At 38.8% G+C, this 23277-nt stretch overlaps 1 protein-coding gene across 11 annotated transcripts in view; it reads right to left on the reverse strand.

Moving 5' to 3' along the window:
• MEIS2 (Meis homeobox 2) overlaps positions 1 to 23277 on the reverse strand; it is a 227297-nt gene that overhangs the window by 201070 nt on the left and 2950 nt on the right. For all 11 annotated transcript variants that reach the window (XM_033144600.1, XM_033144618.1, XM_033144636.1 and 8 more), the window contains exons 3-7: positions 22252 to 22393; positions 21496 to 21546; positions 20673 to 20723; positions 19697 to 19846; positions 6068 to 6182 (exon numbers count right to left, since the gene is read on the reverse strand). In XM_033144600.1, the coding sequence (XP_033000491.1) occupies positions 6068 to 6182; positions 19697 to 19846; positions 20673 to 20723; positions 21496 to 21546; positions 22252 to 22393 (509 nt within the window). The remainder of the gene's footprint in view (positions 1 to 6067; positions 6183 to 19696; positions 19847 to 20672; positions 20724 to 21495; positions 21547 to 22251; positions 22394 to 23277) is intronic.

The raw sequence follows: 23277 nt of genomic DNA on the forward strand, positions 1-23277 counted from the left end.
ACAAGTCTCTGGAAGATGGCCTCATTACACCATTAAATCGGCTTCTTTCCCTTTTTTCCCCCTTTCTTTGTAAAATGTTTCAGTGTTTCATTTCTATTAATAGAGTTAGTTAACCCTTCCTGGCTTTAAATACATACATACATTCATACAAACAGCAGCAAAAGAATACCAAGAATATCTACTTTTTCCTCTTTGACTGAATATTTTCTGACACAATTTGCTTCAGTGAATCTCAGCCACAATTAAGGTAGCAATTGCTTTGGAGCAGTCTAATAATCAAGACTAGTACAAGATATAGTACAGTTTGGTTTTCTCTTGTACAACCAAGATGACATGCTAAAAACAACACTGAGCCCAGCTAATATAATTAGGATTATCTTTCACTGAACACTGCCCAAAGGGTTTAACTCTTTCAATGCCAGAGTTTCAACTCACTCATAACATTTTTCTCCCCCCCCTTTTTTTTTTACTTCATCAGTCCTTTTTAATACTATCATGGTGCAAGCCCTTCTCCCAGCTGTAAAATTCTCTTCTTCTTCTTCTTCTTCTTCTTCTTCTTCTTCTTCTTCTTCTTCAATTGTTATGGATTAAAGCCTGTTGATTTACCCACTCTAGAAAGAACAATAATTTAGGCAGCAGCCTTTGCTGCACTCTGCTACAAGACATTCTAAAGCCAAGAATGCCCACAACAGTGATGAAGAAGAAATGTAGGAGGACCAACCCTTTCAAAATTTTCCCACTTTTATCTTCCATTAGCCAACCCACGGAGAAAGGCTGATTTAGCAAACATAAATGTTACTGACTTCTCTTCCTCACATTCCATTAAGTTGTTATAATGGGAATACAATTTTTTTTTAAAAAATTCTATTTTGCTAAGCTCGTATACGGTACTATTTTTCCGGAAAAAGAGGTGACAGAACTCACCATGAACGTCCCGCTTGTTTTCTTATAATGGCAATGGCGCCCACCTGAGAAGTGCCGGTGAGTTCTGGCTGAAAAAAAAGCTCTGCTTGTATATAAGGATTGAGATGAAGAAGTGAAAGAAAGAAAATAACCTAGAGCCTACAGTGAAAGAGATGAAGTGAGAGCATCCAGGGATGTGGGTGTGGGTGTTTGTAAGGGAGGAAGAAAATATTCAGGTATTTTTCTTCTGTGTTTGCTGCTTTAAGACACACACACTGAAGCTGGAAAACAGTGCCTGAAAATTCACATCTTTGCAATGCAACAGCAGTCAGAATTCTTTTTACACATGCTGGATAGCCTCTTCAAAACTAGTGTGCAAATCATATGTGTCATCTGAAGTGGGGAAAAGTAATGCTGAGATGAAAGAAAGAGACTGAGAGACAAAGATGTGGACTACTTACACATGTTCATCAGTAGGATGCTAATGGAATTTTACATATGCCTCCATCTCAGGGAAATTTTTACTGACGTAGTGGCATCCTTAAGGGACCAGCAGCTATGGAAAACTTGCTACTATGGAACAAGGTTAGGGAAGCAGATGGTACCATGAGAGGAGTACATTGCTGATGGAAAAACACAAAATATACACAGAGCTAAGAATGAAGAAACCCAGTTCTTTAATTCCCCTGTTAAACAGATGAGCAGGGAAACCGTAAGAAAGGGCAAGTAGTTCTTGCATGCCTACAAGATTGTGCTCAAGGAAATCACAATCCTAGACAGAAACAACTTCAATACATCTCCCTTCACAACACAGCCTAAAGTTGGGCTGACAAGGGCTCAGGGATGGGAGGGAGGATTTGAAAGTATAGCCTAGAAGTATCAACTACCCCAAGCTCCCATATTGTCTCAAAAGATTCACTTCAGTTGCTTAGGGGACTATTTCCTGCGGGTTTTTCAGATATTGCCCCCTCCAAAGGAAATGATAAAGGCAAACACAACAGAAGGGTTCTTTCAGAGTTTTCATTCTCTTGCTGGCATTTCCTGAGAAGGGAAGGAGACTGTGACCAGCAAGGCTTTTGCATAGACTCCTGCCCAAGCACAGTGTAAGTGCCAACTTATGGGGTGCAAACTGTTTGCCAGAATGTGAGTACACACTTGGGAAACCAGCTTTTCAGATCCATGCGTGTCAAACATATAGAAAATATTGGTCTACTAAATGAAGCAGCAGTGAAGGTGATTTACTGGTCAAGTAAGAGCACACGGATTGGCCAAAGAATCGGTTTGTGAACATAATGTAAATATTGTTGAACTGTCTCCGAGTCTAACTTTTGAGACCTGTGACAGCCGTCTAGAGTGGTTGGGGAAATCCAACCAGATGCACAGGGTATAATAAACAAACAAACAAACAAACAAACAAACAAATAACTTTAAAGAGACAATATAAAATCCTCCAATCTACTTCTGAGCAGTATATATTTCCTATCTTTACAGTTTCCTGGTCCCTATGTACACATCATGGAATTAATATATGTGCTTTTCTGTGTAAGGATATATATTCATGACTAAGAACTGAAGGGATCCCCTTGCTACGGCTATGAAGATACATAGGCTTGGTGTGCACTGCACCAGAATTAAAATCATGTTGATTTTCTAACCCTTGCACAAGGCATGCATTTGTGAAAGACAGTTTTAGTTATTAATGATCACAGAATTAGCTATTTTTATTCTTTCAGGATAGGACTTTATGTTATATGTTTTGTTCACCACTAGCTAATTATTAAAAAGGAAGGTTACCGGTACATTTTTTTACTTTTCTGGTTGCAGGTCTGAGAAGACTTTCAGTAACAAGAATAGGAACTTGTTCAGGCACTTAATCTTGCTACATCCCAAACTCCATGAAAGTATGAAATAACAATAAAGCAACTAGAAATAAATATCATACATGAACTGGGATCAGAAGAGCCTTTTGAAATTAATTTAAGCACTTGTCCACAGGCCATAAGCTTCTTATTTCCCACTCCATGGCAGGAAGGTTTTTTTTTGTGAGGCTGAACTTTGTTTCTGGCACAGATTTTGGAGCTATGTAGGAGCCTACTGATGGAAGGAGAAGGTTCAGAAGCCCCTCTATACATGCAAAGTGGAACACAAAGTTCTTTAGACCAGTTCATTGTGTTTATATCCCACTTTCCCTACCAGCAACCCCTTGTTGTGAAATGAAATATGGGACCTGGTTTCAAAGTGTAGCACAATGGATGACCCAGAAGAATGCCAAAATAATATGCAGTGTTCCAGCCCACCAGTGTCCATATTTCCTGAAACAAGATGTATGGGGACTCAATACTAGTATTTAGGTAGAGGCATAGGCATAGCCTAGATCAAGTAAAACAGCTCCTTGGTCCCCTAAGGGGTCAAAAAGGGCTCTGCCCAGGAATCCCACAGAGGGCTACACTGCATCATATAACACTGGTGTTAAAGGATCTACATTGGCTCCCAGTATGTTTCTGAGCACAATTCAAAGGGTTGGTGCTGACCTTTCAAGCCCTGAATGGCTTGGGCCCTGTATACCTGAAGGAGTGCCTCTACCTCCATCGTTCAGCCCAGACACTAAGGTCCAGCTCCAAGGGCCTTCTAGCGGTTCCCTCACTGCAAGAAGTGAGGTTACAGGGAAACAGGCAGAGGGCCTTCTTGATAGTCGTACCCACCCTGTGGAATGCCCTCCCATCAGATGTCAAGGAAATAAACAACTATAGTATTTGACTTTTAGAAGACATCTGAAGGAAACCCCGTATTCTGTTGGGAGCTGCCCAGAGTCATTGGAGCAACCCAGTCTGATGGGTGGCATACAAATAATAACATTACTACTACTACTACTACTACTACTACTACTACACAGGGTACAAGTCTACGACACAAAAAAGCTTACTGCATTTTTAAGTCTTCATGAAAACAGTGGGATTATAATTCATGCCAGGGTGTGCAGCAAACTCATGTTTTGCCACTGAATAAACACTCAGAAGGCAGCTGTACCAGACTTAGCTCTCTTGTAAGTACACTTTAACAACAAATAAGTGTGCTAACATGTCTTTGTCATATTCACATATTATAGTTTTACGCACACATTCTTAAAAAACAAAAATCTTACCCGTATAGCTTATATATATATATATATATATATATATATATATATATATATATACACACACACACACATATATATATATATATAATGGCTATGCAACAGAATGCCACCTCCCTCTCCTCTCCCTGTGTACCCCATGCCCCCCCAAATCTGTTCTAGTGCTTCTCCCAACCATCTGGAACAGATTTGGGAAAGGTGTGGGGTACATGTGCGGAAAGGAGTAGGGGAAAGTTCTGTTGTGCAAGCACAAGGACTTACAATAACAGAACAAGTGCACTGGACACCATCCAAAATGTGCGCAACAGCTCTAAGAATCTATTTTCAACCATACTTAGGGAGAAACTGCACAATAGTTGGGAGTTTCAGGAAGATAGGAACCTGTTTATACAAAAGTCTTTGTCAACCAGATGCCCTCCAGATTACTTCACCTATATGCATTAAGATTCTAACTCATTTATGCATCGGCAAAAAAGAGGAAATGCACAATCAAAAAAAAGAGGACGCAGCTTTGAATAAAATTTACATATATATGCCTATATATATGTTTACATGCAAACTTAGAAATAACTGCTATAATTTAATAGAAATACATGCATCTAATCATGGTGGGGAAGACTGTGACCAGGTCAGCTTTGTGCCTGCTCAGTCTGTTGTCCAGGTGCTAACATTTCCCTTCCTGTGGTTCTTTATATTAGACTGGACAGCCCTTGAAGTAGGACACAGGGTCATGCTACTTCCTGCAGTGCTCTTTGTACCAAAAAAGATGTTACACGTTCCATCCATGGAACTCCCACCCTATGTGTAGTTAATCTCTGTGAACTTTCCCACAGTTGTGCCCCAGCTCTTCAATAGAGAGGTAAATAAGCACAGAACATGTAGTAGTTGTACCAAAGGAGCACTTATTCCTAAAGAAGCCAGCAGAACTATTAATCTTATGTAATGATCATGGAGTTTGCTGCCATTAGAAAAATATGCATAAATCAATCTCAAATATATATGAGCTTGTCCTTTACAACCAGTCATGAACTACCTATATTACCTTCAGTAAAAATTGTTTTGTAATTTAATATAAATGTATATCAAAATTGGAAGGCTGTGGAAAACCCATTTTAAAGTGTTTGCATTGAAAGCAGTTACTCCTTAGGTCTCAGTCAGAAGTTTAATGAACATTTTTGAGGGGGGATACCCAGTTATGCAGAATGAGTGGTACTGGATTCAATGGGATTAACAGCCCTATCTTAATTGTGCTTCCTTGAAATTAAATTCTACTGATCAGGGAGTAGCATACAATTGATTTTAATAAAATTTGCTTCAAGCTAACATGTTTAATTCTGTGTTGTAAATATAGCGTACAACTGGACACAACTACTTTTTTGTCTGAATTCTAATGCTGAAATCAAACCCCTTTCCATTTTTTTTCAATCATATTTTTTAATGCAGTGTGATAGATGGCAACCCACAAGACACTCACTGCAGAAGTATAACTATTAACTTTAATGTGACTACTCTGGAAGAAATTGTGATACAGATTGGAGCCCGGCAATGATTACATGTGATTTTGCTTTTTAGCAAGTTAAGAATTTATGTTTGTTTCTTTGGTGGCTTAAATGCATTTCAACTAACTATTGAAGCCTCCTTTTAGCTGACAGTACAAATTAAATTTTCTGTTTAGAGACCAGTACGAATTGCTCCATCACAGCTGGGGTGCATGTCTGCCATGATATTTACTTACACCACACAAAAATAAACTGTAGATAACCAAATTTGTAAAGGAATTGGCAGAACTAATCAATTGTTATTGCAAAGCTTGTTTGAAGATTAGATATTTAGCTTTGAAATAATAATAAAATACAGCTAAGTAGGTTGCAAAAAGGAAATAAATGTCTCCCTGAGTTGCAGCTGATTACACTGCAAGCCTGCCACTCTTGTGTTTACACTAAGGCAGATGCACTGATATAATAAAAGACACTGAAGTTATTTTAGTCATGCCTACTTTGCACAGGGAAAAAAAGCTTGACCTTTTACCTTGCTCACTGCTGTTGTCTCCACTCTGGGAAGCATGGCCCCCACTGGAAGGCCCTGGTGTGCCTGCTGAGTGCGTTGAGGTTGCATCATCGTGGTCTCTCCAAGAGGAAGGATTCTGATGTCAAAATGTTGTTTTTTTCCACAGTTATCATTCCAATAGCAAATTGAGGAAGGGGAAGGAGAGAGGGAGGCAGAAAAAAGTGGGCACATTAGCACTTGTAAACACTCCCAAAATGCAGTTACTTTTTAGATGCAGAGGACATACTAATGTACCAATTCAATGCATGTTCAAGCACATTGGTTTAAATGAATTTTGCTGCAAAGTGTGCTTTGAATAACAGCTTAATTTCCCCTTTAAAAAAGCTCAAAGTTTGATTTTTTAATACATATTCAGTAGCAGTCTATTTTTAATTCTTAAAAATGCTTCAGAAAAATACTTTGATAAACTTTCAGTGGCACCTTAATCCCTTGATTTTAATTTAAATGCAATGCAATCCTGCAGATGTCTATTCAGAACTAAACCTTATTGAGATTTACTCCCAGGTATAGGATTGCAATCTTGGTTCTAGTAATCAAACGGGAATGATTATAGGTATGGCTACATGTATGCCTCCTTTTGGGAACTTCTGCAGCCCAAGCTCTGCTTTCCTTTAGACCACATCAGTGAGATGGGTCTTGTCTGGGCAGCACAGGACCTCCATTCACACTGCCCAGGCTTGCACTCCGGGGAGGTCACTTCGGTCCTGCTAACACAGCGGTTTTCCTTCACTCCCAGAGGCACACTCCATTACCTCTTGAGACAGACAGATGCAAACAACCACAACAACATGTAGGAAGTGTGAGATAATTTTAGCTTTTTAAAAGAGATTGTATAATATTAAAATGCTTTCTAGATGTCTAAGATTGTCCCGAATAACCTCTAGGCAATTAGATGTACCTGTCCTTCTAATAGTATTCTTTTTCCATGAAATAAAATAAAAGAGAATGTGTGATTTAATATTATAGGAGATTTGGCAAAACTTGACTAAGTGAAACTTCTGCCTCAGTTGTTTAGTCATAACTCCTTGCGGTTTTAAATGTATTGAGTATTGGTTTTCCTGGAGAGAAGAGCTGCTATTTTAAAAAGGGTAAGTGAAGAAAACTGAAAGTTACAGCTAAGAGCTACTTTGCTGAGTGTATTCTCCTCCTGGTCCTCCTCCCCTTTCCTGATCATTCCCAATACCCTGCTGTTGCTTAAAGGAAAACAGGAATTCTACTGTACAGGAAAAGCTTTATCAGCACCACATGAAGGCAGGCAAGAGATGGAATTTCCTCTCACAGAAAAAGAGAGTAAGAACACATGCAATAGATCAGACTTGGGGCTGGACCTGCATTACTTGTCACCTATATATGACAACTTAAATTAAACACATCCTAACAAGAAACATTTCTGTAAAATAATTTCGACTGTTCCAACACCGTGCTGTTCCAACAAAAGTAACACATGATGACATTGTGTAGATAGAGATAGATAGATAGATAGATGATAGATAGATACCCTAAAAATGGAAAGCATAATTCTGGTGAACAAATGAGGTTTAAAGACTGTCTCAAGGCAAATCTTAAAAATGTAGTATAAACACTGGCAACTGGGAAACACTGGCCTGAGAGCGCTCCAGTTGGAGAACAGCCTTTACCAAAGGTGTCATGGGCTTTGAAGACACTCGAACTCAGGACGCAAGGGAGAAACGTGCTAAGAGGAATGCACGTTTGGCAAATCCACACCGTGATCAACTCCCGTCTGGAAACCAATGTCCCCACTGTGGAAGGACATGTGGATCCATGATTGGCCTCCACAGTCACTTACGGACTCATTGTTAAAACTGTGTTTATGGAAGACAATCTTACTCCGCTACGAGTGATCGCCAAAGAAGAAGAAGACCCTGAACACATACACACACTATGAAGCCTTATTACATCAGGCAGTGTCTATCAATTGTAAATCCATTAAAATCAAGTAAGTATAGAGAATGGCCAGATTGTCAATATTTTGGTGCCTGAGATGGCATATCCCCAACAATAAAAATATAGTGAACAAATGCTTATCCCCACAAAGTAAAAATATAGGTGGACAATCTGCCCAATATATTATATTAACCAGTTTCTTCCCTTTAATGGACCTCAAAATGCTTTACTGGCAGAAACAAATTTCAGAGCTTGCCTTGGGTTGTGTGTAGGCAGTATCTCAAGTTATCATTAAGATATTTTGAGTACCACTTGCCTTGCAACAATATTTAGTAAGTCTGCACAATAACATTTTACAACGAAACCCAAGCTAAAGTGAATAGGCATTATCCACAAATTCATAGCAATCAAATGCAAAAAGTCCTACTGTCTTCCACCGAGCAATGTCTGAACAACAGAAAATGAATAAAGGGTAGTAGTAGTAGTAGTAGTAGTAGTAGTAATAGTAATAATGATACCCCGTCCACTCTGGGCGGCTCCCAACTGAATATTAAAAACACAATACAGCATTAAAAATTTAAAACATTAAAAACATTAGCAGTCTACCAATAATAATCACACAAACCTCTCACTTGCTTTGTTGCACTATCTACAAAATCAAATTAGACTGGACTGAGAATACAACATTTGAAACACAAATAACAGTCAAAGCAGCCCACATGTCTGCCCCCCCCCTTTCCTGAAGCAATTTCAGCATGACAGAAAACCTCAATAAAGCAATAACAGTATATTAGGTGCTAAGATAGGTACTTCAGCTAAACCTACAGGAGATTAATTATTTTCCTCTCAAGAATATACAGAAAATAATACCATCATGCTGGAACATCGAGTGGATACAAAACAAACGGAAAAGTTGAAAGTTTCTTAAAAACTATGTATTTCAAGTCAGCACTGAGGATGAGAGTTCAGAGAAATGAATATGGAAACAAAATGCCATGATCATGCAAGTTTCTGCGCAGCCTCGATTAAAAGGATTGTGCCTATGAGCTTCTCTTTTTATCTCTGAGTTGGGAAACCACTCAAATAGCTTCAAGCTGAAGGCAAACAGCAGACAGGAGCACTTCAGCCCTCTGCAGCCTCTTAGCGTCAGCTGTTTGCCGGATGGTAATCAGATAAAGAGCTAGAAGAAATACATGAAAAGGGAAAGAAACAATAGCATGGCATGAGCTTTGTCCTCCAACATCATGTTGGAACCTACTTCTATAAAATCTAATAATTGCAACATGTTCACCTAGGCTAAACTTTTCAGAGTGTATAGCTAGTTATGTTAATTCTATGCACTCCAGGCTCTTTTAAACTGGCTGCTGTTAAAATCCTTTAGTTCACAGATTAAAATTTCAGAGGGTTAACTAGTAGCATCTCAGCTACATTTTAAGGCAAATGTCAACTAAAACCTGTCATACACAACTTTAAAAGCCTGACCAGTCTCTGTATTTCTCAATCATAGATGGTTTGGAATGGATCACTTTAGTGAGACTTCCTGAAGCTGAAAACATTTGGTCTCTTTACCAACCTGTGTTACACTTCATCTCAGTTGTCAGCTCTAAGATGCTTTACAACTGCTTAAATAAGATGTATTGCTTGTATTACAGTATTCTTGAGGATTATAATCTGGCACCATTTTCTCAGAAGATAAAAATAATAGCCACAGATATTCCCTAAGATGCAATCAAAATTGGCAGAGGAATAAGAAGGGAGAGCAACTACTTTCTGAAACTCTAAATGCTGCCACCCACACATATAAATGTTGAGTAAATGGCACCATGTTGTATTTATTTTATAGTATAAAATGTCTCAATCTGTATTTCAGCTACTTTCCCATTGTGTACAATTTTATATCTCTGGCTCAATGCCCATCGTATAGTCATTCATGTGTACTGTAACCAAAACGACAACCAAATGAAAAATTTAAGAGTACAACTCATGATCATTATAATCAGCTTAATTGATTACATATATTAGAATCTAATTCACAGGTCATTCAAGTCAAAGGGAGTTTCCAGTTGGTGCGGTTTACCTTGTAGTTATGGTATATCCACAGACACATCTGTAACTAGATAAAGCGCAGCTAAATAAATTGTCATTTATGTCTTTTTTAGTTTTTGGAGAAAAAAATATATTTACGTTACAGGGTTCTTGTAGAAACAAAATATCTTTCCAACTTTATTGTGAAAATTAGCCCCCATGTACTTAAAAGACTACCTCCTATCTTGTGCTCTGTCATGAGCTCAGATCAGCCCTGAAATCTAAGCTTGCACCGAAACAAACAGCTATATTCATTAGGTGTCCAAAACTGGGAAATACTGCCCTGACGATAAGAACCAAATCTGTGCTGACATTTTTTGCATGTTGTAATTTTTTGTTTACTTTTTCAGTTGACTTTCAACCAGTGGCGTGTGGTCAGTAGACTAGGGGGACTAGGCTAGTCCCCTAAACTTTCTTGGTAAATTAGAGCATTGAAGTATTAAAGCCTGGCACCTCCTTCCCAAAGCCCACTGCTTTCAAATACTGCACAGTGTTATGGATGGTGCACTGCGCACCCATTTCATGACACTGAACATTTGGGCTGAACCCACTTTTGGAAAATTACTCAAAATACGTCGCCTTCAAAAAGTAATAGTGAAGTTGGAAATACAAGAAGAAATTAGGAAATTTGAAAATCTTGAGAAGTGGTTGGTGGAAGTCAAAAATATGTATAAGAGATTAATATTATTGGATGTTTAAAAGAATGCATGTAAAATTTAATAAAAAATTTTTATTAAAAAAATACGTCGCCTTCGAGCTTATTCTCATATTTGAGACCAATGCAGCTACATTTTTCAGTTAGCCTGTGGTGTCTTCCAGTTACGTTTGACAGTGGAACAGACTCCCTCGGAAGGTGGTGGGTGCCCCTTCATTGGAGGTTTTTAAGCAGAGCTTGGATGGCCATCTATTATGGATGCTTTAGTTAAGATTCCTGCATTGCAAGGGGTTGGACGAGATCAGGCATCCCCAAACTCGGCCCTCCAGCTGTTTTGGGACTACAGTTCCCATCATCCCTGACCACTGGTCCTGTTAGCTAGGGATGATGGGAGTTGTAGTCCCAAAAGAGCTGGAGGGCCGAGTTTGGGAGTGCCTGGACTAGATGATCCTTAGGGTCCCTTCCAACTCCACAATTCTATGATTCTATGATTGAAACCAGTTTTTCATTCACCACAGAAAGTTATACTCAACATGAAAATCCATCATGGTATCAACATGCATGCATCACCTCACCCTGGACTAACTTGGACTAGAAGAGAGCATAGGCCGACAATCAGAGATATCACAAACTTGGCAAGCCCTCAATGTAAATTCATGCTGACCCAATTGGAAGACAATTTCATTTTATGCAAATCCACTGAAGGAAAAGTTAACTTTCATTGACTTCAACCCACAAAAAAATATGACTTTAGCTCTAAGTATCTTATTGAAAAGGGACGCGGGTGGCACTGTGGGTTAAACCACAGAGCCTAGGGCTTGCTGATCAGAAGGTTGGCAGTTCGAATCCCCGTGACGGGGTGAGCTCCCGTTACTCGGTCCCAGCTCCTGCCCACCTAGCAGTTCGAAAGCATGTCAAAGTGCAAGTAGATAAATGGGTACTGCTCCGGCGGGAAGGTAAACGGCGTTTCCGTGCACTGCTCTGATTCTCCAGAAGCGGCTATGTCATGCTGGCCACATGAGCCGGAAGCTGTACGCGGGCTCCCTCAGCCAGTAACGCGAGATGAACGCCACAACCCCAGAATCGGACACAACTGGACCTAATGGTCAGGGGTCACTTTACCTTTATCTTCTTGAAATACTGGGATACTTTTTATTGTGGCTGTTGCCTAAAGCTAAAGTTTATTACAGGCACATGTGATAATATTTGGGGGGGTTTTAAGTTTGATGTTATTATATATTTGCTATTAAATGAGCACTCATGCTATAAATGGTGCTGGCTAGGAAAATAAATAAATGCATGAAATACATGCAGACACAATAGCTGCTTCCTTAACATCACAAACACTATTAACACGTAGAGTATCTTCATATATTTTACAGTTTGTGTGTATCTGATCGTCAACTAAAGCACCATGTACCATTGAAGGCAGAGTGTACATGTATCTATTCCCAGTAGTTTTAATAATTGGGAGTCAAAGATGGCGCTCCTCTTGCTCTTACCTAATTGCGTTAAAGAGCAGTGTTACCAGGAGAAAAGCAGTGAATACTGAGTGGCACACAATAGGAGATGGAAAATAGATACAAGAAGCTAGGTCTCCAGGGGCAGTATTTTCTATTTGCTGGGCTACAGACTCACAGCTGATAATGCAAGTTGTAATTAATATAAAAGCAGGAGACAATATGGGGAAGGCTTGTACTAGCAGGGCCACAGGAGATCACTCTGCAGCTATCCAACGTTTCTCATTTATGCACACAGCCTTCCACAGAAACACAATTTTGCCAGTGTTTTTTCCCTTGAAAGTTAAAAAAAATTGATTTAGCACTATCATTGAATTTTGCTAAATCTAGAGAAGAGCATGGAAAGCACAACAGTCTCTAGGAATTTGAGGCAAATCTGTTGCGTTACTATTTTGCCGTTATTACAAAACTAGTGGACATATTAAGCATTTTAACTACTACTAGATCTGGTTTCTTCCTTTTTTAAAAAAAAGAAGAAGAATTACTTTCCAAACCCTGTTTATATGCCTATATATGGGTCACTCCTCTTGTGCAGTGCCAAGCATACTGATTTAACAAGCCTCAAACTTCTGTGTAAATGTCAGCTTACACAGATACAGATGGGTTAACTGTACATTCCTTATGCATCCCAAACTGGGCAAAATCACCTTAATTATGCAAGGGTCCCCTCTGGGACTGATTCTGATCTCATACTGCTTTTATAGTGGTACAACTCAATTTACCATGATGAAGTTGCTTCTATTTCACCATAATATGTGCAATAACAAATCTATGTACTTCAGTGACACACACAGGTGAATAAAATGAAGAAGATATAATCCACTGATTTTGATGAGTGTTTCAAATATATACAGAATCCAGAAACAGGCACTCCCTATCCACAGCAAATAAATAAAACATTCCGTTTCATAATACAGCGAAAGGAACTTCCACCTCTGGATTCCCATTAAGAAGATGTATAATATATTTTGTGCACAGGATTGAAGGTAGTTCTTATAAATCCGTTTCACATATGGAAAATCTGGCATGGCACAGTGGCTATAGACCAAATCCATCTCATTTCACTTCAAGTCATTTCATCACATCTGTGGCATAGCCATAAAGAAGATGAGATCTTAAGTCACCCAAGTAGTACTATGGCAATCAGATAAGCTACACCAGTTACTGTGGCCCTCATGATTTGGTCCTACACACTAACATATTACAAGACACAATATACTGTACAAGGTGGAAACATAACCTATTCCCAGGCTACAGCAAAGTACAGTAGCTAAATGTAAGAAATTTGAGAGCTGGCTGGGGTGATTGGCAACACACATAAAGAAGTTTCAGTAAGGAGCAGGAAGCTCTAAACTGGCCAAATCTGTAAAACAGTATATGTAATAGTACATAAAATAGGTATGTGTACATATATGCATACATGCACACACACACACACACACACACACGTATCACACATACACATACACACACACACACACATATACGCACACACGTTGCAATTATATGCACACTTACATAGGAGTAAGCCCCACTGTACTCAGTGAGATTTACTTCTATTCTGTAGCACTGAAGTTTGCTTTTATCTAATATAAAACAAACTAATAAAAAACTACAGTTTTAAAATGTGTGTGTACCTAAAATTATATTCCATGGATAAATAAAAATGATCAACGCTGTGCACAGCATTACACAAATAATACAACAAATATGGCTTTTAGTGAAAAGGAGTAATTGTTTTTACATCCGCACCCTCACCCCCAATCCAATGTGTTTTTAAATATTTTTATTAATTCTGAAGCATTCTGCGTAAATCTCTTACTGTAGATTTCTCCCAGTGGTGAAAGTTTTCATAAGTTTTTTTAAAAAAAACATTACCTGCCTTAAAATGTCTTTTTAAAACATATCTATCCTAAAAGGATATACCTAAAAGGTATACAAATCTCTTGTGCATTTTATATTTCAACTAACTTTTAATCTAATCTATAGACCACCTGTGGGTACACAAATGATCCTTTAAAGGTAGGTTATTTACAAAAGCTGCCTCTTTCCAACAATTTCTTTTAGGTGCTAATTTTTTTACCTCACAAATCATTACCATACAGTTTTATCATATAATTATCCTCATACATTTGTGTTGGACACCTCTTCTGCTGCATTTGTATTGCTCTGTTCTATTTGGAATGATTTCTTGCATTTATAATAGAATCTGTTTCGTCGGTTTTTATAACTGCACATTATATTGCTGTAATCCATCCTGAGATCTTATGGTGAAGGGCAGGTAATAAATATTTGGACAAACAAATAAGTAAATAAATAAATAGTACTTCTAGTACTAGAGAGCCAGGTCCATCTCCATAAAGTGATGCCCCACCCCCACCCCATGAAAGACCTAAGCAAAAGGAGAAATCAAAAAACCATGTGAGTGTTTGCCTGACTTTAGTTTAAATTGACAACACCTTGCCTAGCGTGGCAATTGAGTCTCCATAGGGGAAATCCGGGCACATTTAAGAAAGTGACTAACTTTGCAATGATTTCATTAGAACCAAAATGGAACAGCATTATTATGTCAAATATAATGCATGCAGTGGATGTTAGCAAAACAGAAATGATTGAGTGACATTTATACAAAAATCATCAGAGAAGGTGTCAGCTTATCAAATATGTTATTCCTCAGTAGGGTTAAAATATTGGTATCATATACACTAAAGCCTGTAGCTTTGCAAGCCTCAAACCACAAACTATGGAATTTAGCGACATACTATTACTATTGCTGTGAGGGCAGATTACTTTCCTTTTTTATATTATACACAGTATGACCACTAGAAAATAATATAGTCACACTCCTGGAACCACCTACTCTTAAGCAGCCCTACTGAAATTGATACTACATTTCAAGTAATCCCTCCCTTTACTCAAGGGTTTGTAATGGTACGGTAAATATCGCTGCAACCATGGGATACCTGCTTCACACAAACTGCCTGCCATAGAGAGCAGAATCCATACATGCCGGTAGTAACATGGCTCTCAATCCTAAATCTTACAAAAAAGCCTTTATGTCATGATCTTGCATTCCTGGCAATAGCCTTTTAGAGTAAGTTGATGCCCACTTAATAATAGAGCTAAAGATAAATCTGAAAAAAAGAATGTTGCCCTATGTAATTTATTCATTTTACCACAATCATGCTTGCATGATGTTAGAAAATGGTGCAACATTTCAAAGTCCAGAAAAGAAAACTGAAGTATATATGAAAACAGATATTTTCTCTCTTACACATATGGAATCAATTTGTTGTAAATGGTGATGATAATTTTTTTTAAGTACACATAAACGTACAGTCAATATATTAAGCAATTTCACATGTTACAAAGCGGCAAACCCAGCAGGAACACACTAAACAAGAGCTGCACACCGTTCTGACTCTGTTTCTATATAGTTTTAAATAACTATTCATTGTATTAACAATTTACAATTTTAGGTTTAAAGTTAAAAAATCTTATATATTTAAGAAAATGTAACATGTGAACTCATTCTCAACTACAGAAGAGTTCATAGGGTGGTCTTAGGAAGCCAATCTCTCAGCCTCAGTCATCCATATGTAACATGGGGATAATATAACTTGCCTTAGAGATCTATTGTAAGAATTATTGAGATAATGGTTATAAACAGTGTTGAGCACTTACATAAATATGAAATATTGTTATATAGAAAAATGCTTGTGCAAATTATGCACATTAATATTTCCCAAACTCTGTTTTGATGTTTATCCTACAACTTGAGGCCCAACTCATCCGTGTTCTTGACAGGAGAGTCAGCTTTGGCCTCTGTGAAGAAAGAACTCAGCTTGAAATGATATATAAGCAAGGGGAAAGATTGGTATGTCTTTTCTCAAAACCATAAATTCAAAAATGCCAAAAGAAGCTGCAATCCTTTGAGTAGTTACATGCACGCAAGGCTCCTTGGAATCAGTGGGATTTCTACAGAAAATGATTCGTAAACTTTCAACTATATAGGTTAAACAAACTGTTAGTTGCTCTTGAAATACCTATAGTAGTAAACATGTTACTGCCATTATTTTTTAAAATATGAGTTATGGTTAACCCGAACAAAAACTGGAGTGTCAGGAATACATATTAGGCTATATATGTACACATGAAACAGTGATAAATTGTCATTCCTAAGAACCACAAGTTGAACTGTAGCTAGAGTAGGTTTTTAGTTAGTCTGGTTCAGTCAGGGCATGGTTGTAATTACCTTCTACCCATCTACAGCTAATACCTTAGAGCAATAAAAATATATGAGGGTGTTAAAAATTCAAATGCTAATTATGGGCTGTTATATTTACTAAATGCAGCATAGTATATAACAACAGTTGCAGCTTTTCAGTGGCTAGCATTATCCTAGTTGATATACAAAGTTATATGCCAACTTACCCTTACTGTGCTATATAAATGTTAACAGAACAATAAAATATAATTCAGTATTTGCATTTTGTTGCCATCAACCGTAGCAGGGGTATCTGGCTTTCCTAGAAAACGTATTGCTTTTGTAGAGACCAAACTGTTTCTCCTACCAAGTTAAGTTAGATAAATATCACAGCAGTGGGGTCCCATAAAGAAAATATACAGTTTTTGAATATCACGTATTCAAGAGCCCTTCTGTCAATATTAGCTAGTCTCTCATTTCTTCAGTATCTTTCAGCTATATTCTTAAGCTGGGTAGTGATATAAAATCATGAGCCCCATTAGTACCTAATATACTGCTGCCACTGCTGTAGACCTATACCCATAAACATACACAAGCACACTGAATAGAGGTATAGAGATTTGGGGGTGTCAAGTATCTGTCACAAACTGTCATATCCACAAGAGAAGCCCTGGCACAGAACAAATTAAATTACACTTCTTTTTAAAGCTGTCATTATTCATATTCAATCAATTGAAATATTGTCAGTATTTCAAATGCATATAAAACTATGAGAAGGATCCATGGATCAGAACAGTGGGCCAAGAAATAAAGCTGAGGAAACAACATGCTGTCTGTGTCCTTCTGAAGTGGTTCATCATCACCCCTGCACCAACTTTCACCAAATGAGATTTAGCTTGGGGCTATATTTTAAATATGCATATCAAAGCAAAGGGGAGGGGGGGAACAAACCTACAGTATCAAATTGGAGAAGTTTTCATGCTAACCATTCTAATTTGCAGGTAGGCATTCACAAATGAATCATTTCCAGCAAAATATTAAAATTACAAAAGGCACCATTATTACAAACTGTTTTTTAGAGCATTGTAATAAAACAAACCAGCTACATGAAACTTCCTACAAAGATAGATATCTGTATCTGTATACATACATAGGCTACAATCTGCATCTACAACTATATAATATTAGTTTAAAGTTTTATGTTGGATGACAATGTTAACTCACATGTCTAATAAGACACTATTCCCTAAATGCAACTACATGATACAACTCTTCATTTCCCAGTTGGTGTTCTTGTTGCACAAATTATTGCTTTCTTTCGAGACAAATAGCAGGGGGCTAAGGTAAATATGTTATGGCTCAAATCTCCAGGAAATAAAAGGCTTTAAATTGTAATACCCAGTGAAGTGGCAAACTCTAATGTGTGTAAGATAAATATATTGTCACGTTTTTGAGTTTGTTGTTTCAGATCAAAAAGGAAAAGAGGTTATTTTCCATTAAGGCAGTTATAAAATTATAAAATGCTAGCCCCCTGAAACCTCATCCTATCACTGTAGGTGAATTTAAATATTATAATAGGGCACTTCAAATTGGCTTGAGCACTCACCATCTGCCAGGGCCCTAAACAGGCTAGTTTATCTAATCTCCTCAATATAAACATCAGCATGCTCCATTTGTACACTTCCACATGAAACAAATTCTTATAATGAAACTATTCTGGGAACACAAGCAATGTTTTTGCAATGCTTTATATAGTGGATGCTGATCCTTCAGGATGCCTATCATTTCAGATCCTTTTCTAAGGGCCCCACAAACTCACACGCACACTACTTTAAGGTTTGAAATTGCATACAAGAAATATTTCTCAAAGTTCTGTCATGCTTCATGGACCTTATTAGCAGCAAATGACATCATAAAACAACAAGGAAACTTTCAGTAGTTTCTACTCGTGTGTGTGTGTGTGTGTGTGTGTGTGTGTAGCTTAAGAGTGATAATTATAAAATACTAAATATCATGAAAATTTGTCCCTGAAGTTATTTCAAAAGAAGGGAAAACTGACAATAGAACGACAGAATCATAGTATTTAAACATTAAATAAATGGTTTACAACGTATATAAACCTGAGGTATTTTTCTTTTCCTTTTACAACTACTTCTGCTCTTCTGAACAAAGGTAATACACAACAAAAGCAAATATTTAACTACCTGACAACATACTTTCAAAAAGGAAAATAACCAAACAGAAAACTGCTTCTTCACATGTATATCTACTTTTCTTGGCATATTACAGATTACCTCTATTATGCCTATACATAGCATATGAATCCCTATTTAACATCCCACAGTTAAAATATTATTCCTAATATGGTCTGTGTTGTTTCTTTCATGAACTCATTGCCAAAGCCTAAGTAACTCCCCCCAACCGGTTTCTTCACTGTATTTTCTTCTTCTTCCCCACGTTAAAAAGCTTAACAATGTAGATACTTATGGTAAATTTTCCCAAGTTCTTCTCTGATGTACATTGGCAGACACGTGCAGAAAAACCACTGCCAGACATGCAACTACACTTGTGAACATACCACCAAAACATTAACTTATTCACTAGCTACTAAGTGATAAAACTAACCACTAACCTGTAGCTAGTTACTCAATCTTAATTCTCTCCAGCCTCTGCAGTGCATTGGCTCATCAAAGTTAATGCAATTTATTATGAAGATGCTCCAGGCACTTGGCAATAAGTCCATATTCTAATAATAAGTTGTATCATAGAAAAAGCACTGGAAACTATAACTTTGTTTTAATGCAATGTACAATTACCAATAAGTCTCAACACTTGACATTTAGAGACAAGTGCAGAAATCAACAACTTTTTACTAAGTTTCTATTTACTATTCCTTTTCTGTGACATTGATCATAGGTCTTGCATAGCAGAAAAGGCTGCATCTACCAATTCCACAGTTTGCCAACTCTTCCGTTTACTCAGATCATGAACTCTGCAAGCCATAAGTTAACCTTTCGGTAACTCAATGAAAAGGGCCCCTCTCCCACCCCACCCCCCAAAAAACTGAAGAAAAAACAACTTTAAAATATCCTACTGAAAATGAAACATGATTTAAAGCAGATAATTACAAAATAGGGGGTGGATAACTTCTTAAATAACAACAATCAACAGATTTACTAAATGTGTTATAACCTTTAGAAATTATCAAAAAGACTTACATGGTCTGCTAAGTTTGTGGATGATCCTGAGAGCTCTTCATGATCAGATTTGGAGCTGCCATCTCTTTCATCAATAACTAGATCTATGGGCATTTTGCCTTTCAAACAGCTAATGTACCGATGGCAGAAATTATCACACAACTCATGGACCTGGATATATTTAAATAAAGGGAAAGAAAAAGAAAATTAAAAATAATAATTGAGTGTGGGAGGGAAAATATCAGATTGCAACTTGAGAGGGTTTTCCCCCCAGTTGTGAAAGAAATCTATTCCAAGAATAACTCTAATTAAGGGGCATAATAGTTGAAGGCAAGGAAACAATAGAGAAATTGTTACAGCACATATTATTCCCCTGAGACTTGCCTGAGCAACAAGTTAGGAAGGGGGAGAGCCTACTCTATAGACAGAAGAAAATCTGATTTAGGATAATATCAAAAGCACTGAAATCTGGACAAACGTAAATAAAATCTAGAAGCATAGGCAGTTCAGCAGGGAAGAGTGATAGGATTGGGACAGAGCAGTGAACATTTTGAAACCTCCTATAGGAACTAGGAGAGATCTTTATCACAAAATCATTTCCTTGTAGCACCTTAGCCTTTCCATAGGCACTGTGACTCTCTTTGTAATCTTAATGTTTTGCTCAGAGATAATAGGAGGATCAGGTCTGCACTGAATGAGAAGATACTTAATTTTAAAATACTATCCCTGGTTGAAGAAAATTGCAGAGGGCTGGAAGACAGAGAGGGGAGATACAATCGATTGGGAAAGGAGGGGCTAGTTGAAAGGGTGATTGGAACTGAAAATAATAGAGAAGTTCCAGAAAGGGGGGGGAGTGCCTGTTTTGTTGAGTGTCACCCGGTGCTTTGTAGTACTAGTTACAGTGTCCAGCTGACATTTCCCGAAAGACAACCTTTAAGATGCGGGGGTTGGGGCATGTTAGAGAATAAAAAAAGGAGGTAGCACCCCTTGCTCTTACCTTTTCTAATTCCAAAAGGTGAAACCTTAAGACTTGTATTGCTTGGATCATCTGAAAGAAAATTGGGAGCAGAGAAGTTGTCATTTGGGAGAAGGAAAAACCCAAGCAGGGAGCCGCTGATGGTCAGGGCGCACCCTCATTATCCAGGATTTTAGCTCATTGGACACGCTCGGGCAATTTTGATCAACTTTAACCTAAAGCACTTTTTAAAAAATCCTTACTCTCTCACACACACACATTTAAAGAGAAGCAGCTATTAGTGGTTTACAGAGGCGTCCTTCCCCCAGCGGTTTCTGAAAGTCCGCAAAGCAACCAAGCAGCTAAACAGCCACTCGCCACACCACCGGCTTTTTAAAAAGAAGAAAAGGTGAAATGCCCCAGATGAATGGTTTGCCTTCACCTCTTTTGCAAGCGGATTTCTAGCACTTTTAATATTGAAATCGCCCACATTAGCAAAAGAATCGTGTTGCCACCGTTTCCTTCCCTTTTGCTTCCCGAGGCTTAAACCCAGCTTTGCAATGCATTGGGGACTCAAGTGTTTGTTGTCCTCTTGCCATGTTAAGAACTGGAGCTCTTTGAAGCCCCTGGATAAGGATGGTTCGGTTCCTTAGTGTCACTTTCTATAAGCATCTCTCTCTCTTTCTTTCTTTCTTTCTCTGTCTGTTTCTCTCTCTCTCTCTCTCTCTCACACACACACACACACACTCTGCTTAGCAATTATACCTTTTTTTAAAATAAATAATTTTAAAAGGGCGAGCTGGGGTTTCTTGGAGAAAGGGGCAAGAAAAGTCAAAATGGGGTTGGGGGGTGAAGTGAACCTTACCAAATTGTCCAACTCTGGATTTGAAGAAAAAAGTGGCTTTTCCGCCCGAACCTACATGAAGTAGAAGTAAGGGGAGGGGGGGGAATCAGTGCATACTTCAGCTGTCTTTAACATACACACCCTTATTAACACACCCCCGCCCCAAACACAGCCACCAGCAGTCCAAACTGGATGGGGAAAGGATATAAATACTGTATGTGAACTAAAGGAGAGTGCTGCAAACTGAAGGCCACTCTGCAGTTTCTGCCCCCAACCCCCCCCCCCCCTGTTTAACTGAGAGGTTTCAGAAAGACTTAAAACCCTTCCCAGTTTTTTAAACCCCCCCCACCCGCATTTAACAATGCCCCTTTCCTGTTAAGCTAAGAGTGACCAATGAATGTCTCCCAGTGTCCACTGGAGAGAGAGAGAGAGAGGGAAAGAGAGAGGAGAAAGAGAGAGAGAAAGAAAGGGGAGACGGGGAGGAGAGAGGGGGGTGCGGGTGAAGATATGATTCGGGCCAGTTTTTGGCGAGGAATCTTTCCTCACAAACGCAACCACGTTATGTAATGTAAGCACTCTCTCACACGCTTCGTTTCTCTCCCTCACAACTTGGAACGAGACATGGAAAAAGTTGTGTGTTGCGTTTTGCGCGGGGTGGGGTGGGGTGGGGAGAAGAGGTGTTTTGTGCGAGGTGTTACTTTTGCCTGGGGGGGGGTGCGCGGGGTAGGGTTGGGGGGTTGGGGGGGGAGAGAAAAGGCGGGTTAAAAAGCGTTCGACCTGTTTGGCGAAGACGGCGATGTCCTCGTTGAAGGAGTCTGAGGAGCAGACGTCTCCGCCGGCCACCCCAGGCTCTCGCGGGGTACAGGTCGCCAGCTCGCACTTCTCAAAGACCAGAGCTAAGAGGGGGAACAACGGGTGCCTGCCGGGCAGTGACACACAAAAGAAAAAAGGGGGTGGGGTGGGGTGGGGGTTAAAGGAGATGTTGAGAGGAGGAGGAGGAGGAGGAGGAGAGAGAGAGGGTGGGGGAGAGAAAAAAAAAGTCTGATCAACAAGTATTTTTTTTTCCTGTCGAAAATAAAAAGCAAAACACGTCCACGCTTTCTCACAACGCCTCAGCCTTTCCATAAAGGAAAAAAAAATTGGGAGGGGGAGGGGGGAGAAGCAGCACTGGAAAGCGAGGCCAAGGCCAGAGAGAAAAACAACATACACACACACACATGCACACTTTAAAAAAAAAAAGCGCCGAAATCGGGCCCTCACAAATCTATAAGCCAATACAATAAGCACCGAGGAAGGCGAGCAGTAAGTAGCTCAGCTGCCAAGTTTTCGTGGTTTTCAGAATAACTAAAGTAGGGGTGGGGTGGGCGCTCCTGCCCCCAAGCTAAAAGGGGAAACTTTATTCTTACGCAAACTGTTTAAACTGCTTAATATCTCGGTGAAATCTAACAGCAGCCAGAAAACGTGCATATTTGCTGAATGGAAGGGAAGAGGGGGGAAGAGGATGCCAGCAAAGTTTCTCCAGGCTGAAGAAGGGCATCCTGATAAAAATACCAACTGCCCAGCCATAAACGAGCTGAACAGAAAAATACATAGTCTATATATTACTAACACAGACCCCCCCCCCAATTGCCCTAGCAGACTATGAAGTTGGGAAAGCGAAAGTATGGCATTTGTGTATAAGCAGAAAATGTGTTTTTCTCTAGTTTTTCCTTCTTTATCTCTCCTCGGATGGTGATGACACTACACATCCTATTTTAGAGCAATGTAATAAAAAGCCAAACAGATCTGTACTGATGGGAGTTA

This window comes from Lacerta agilis, chromosome 1 (assembly GCF_009819535.1).
Source record: "Lacerta agilis isolate rLacAgi1 chromosome 1, rLacAgi1.pri, whole genome shotgun sequence".
Lineage (NCBI taxonomy): Eukaryota > Metazoa > Chordata > Lepidosauria > Squamata > Lacertidae > Lacerta > Lacerta agilis.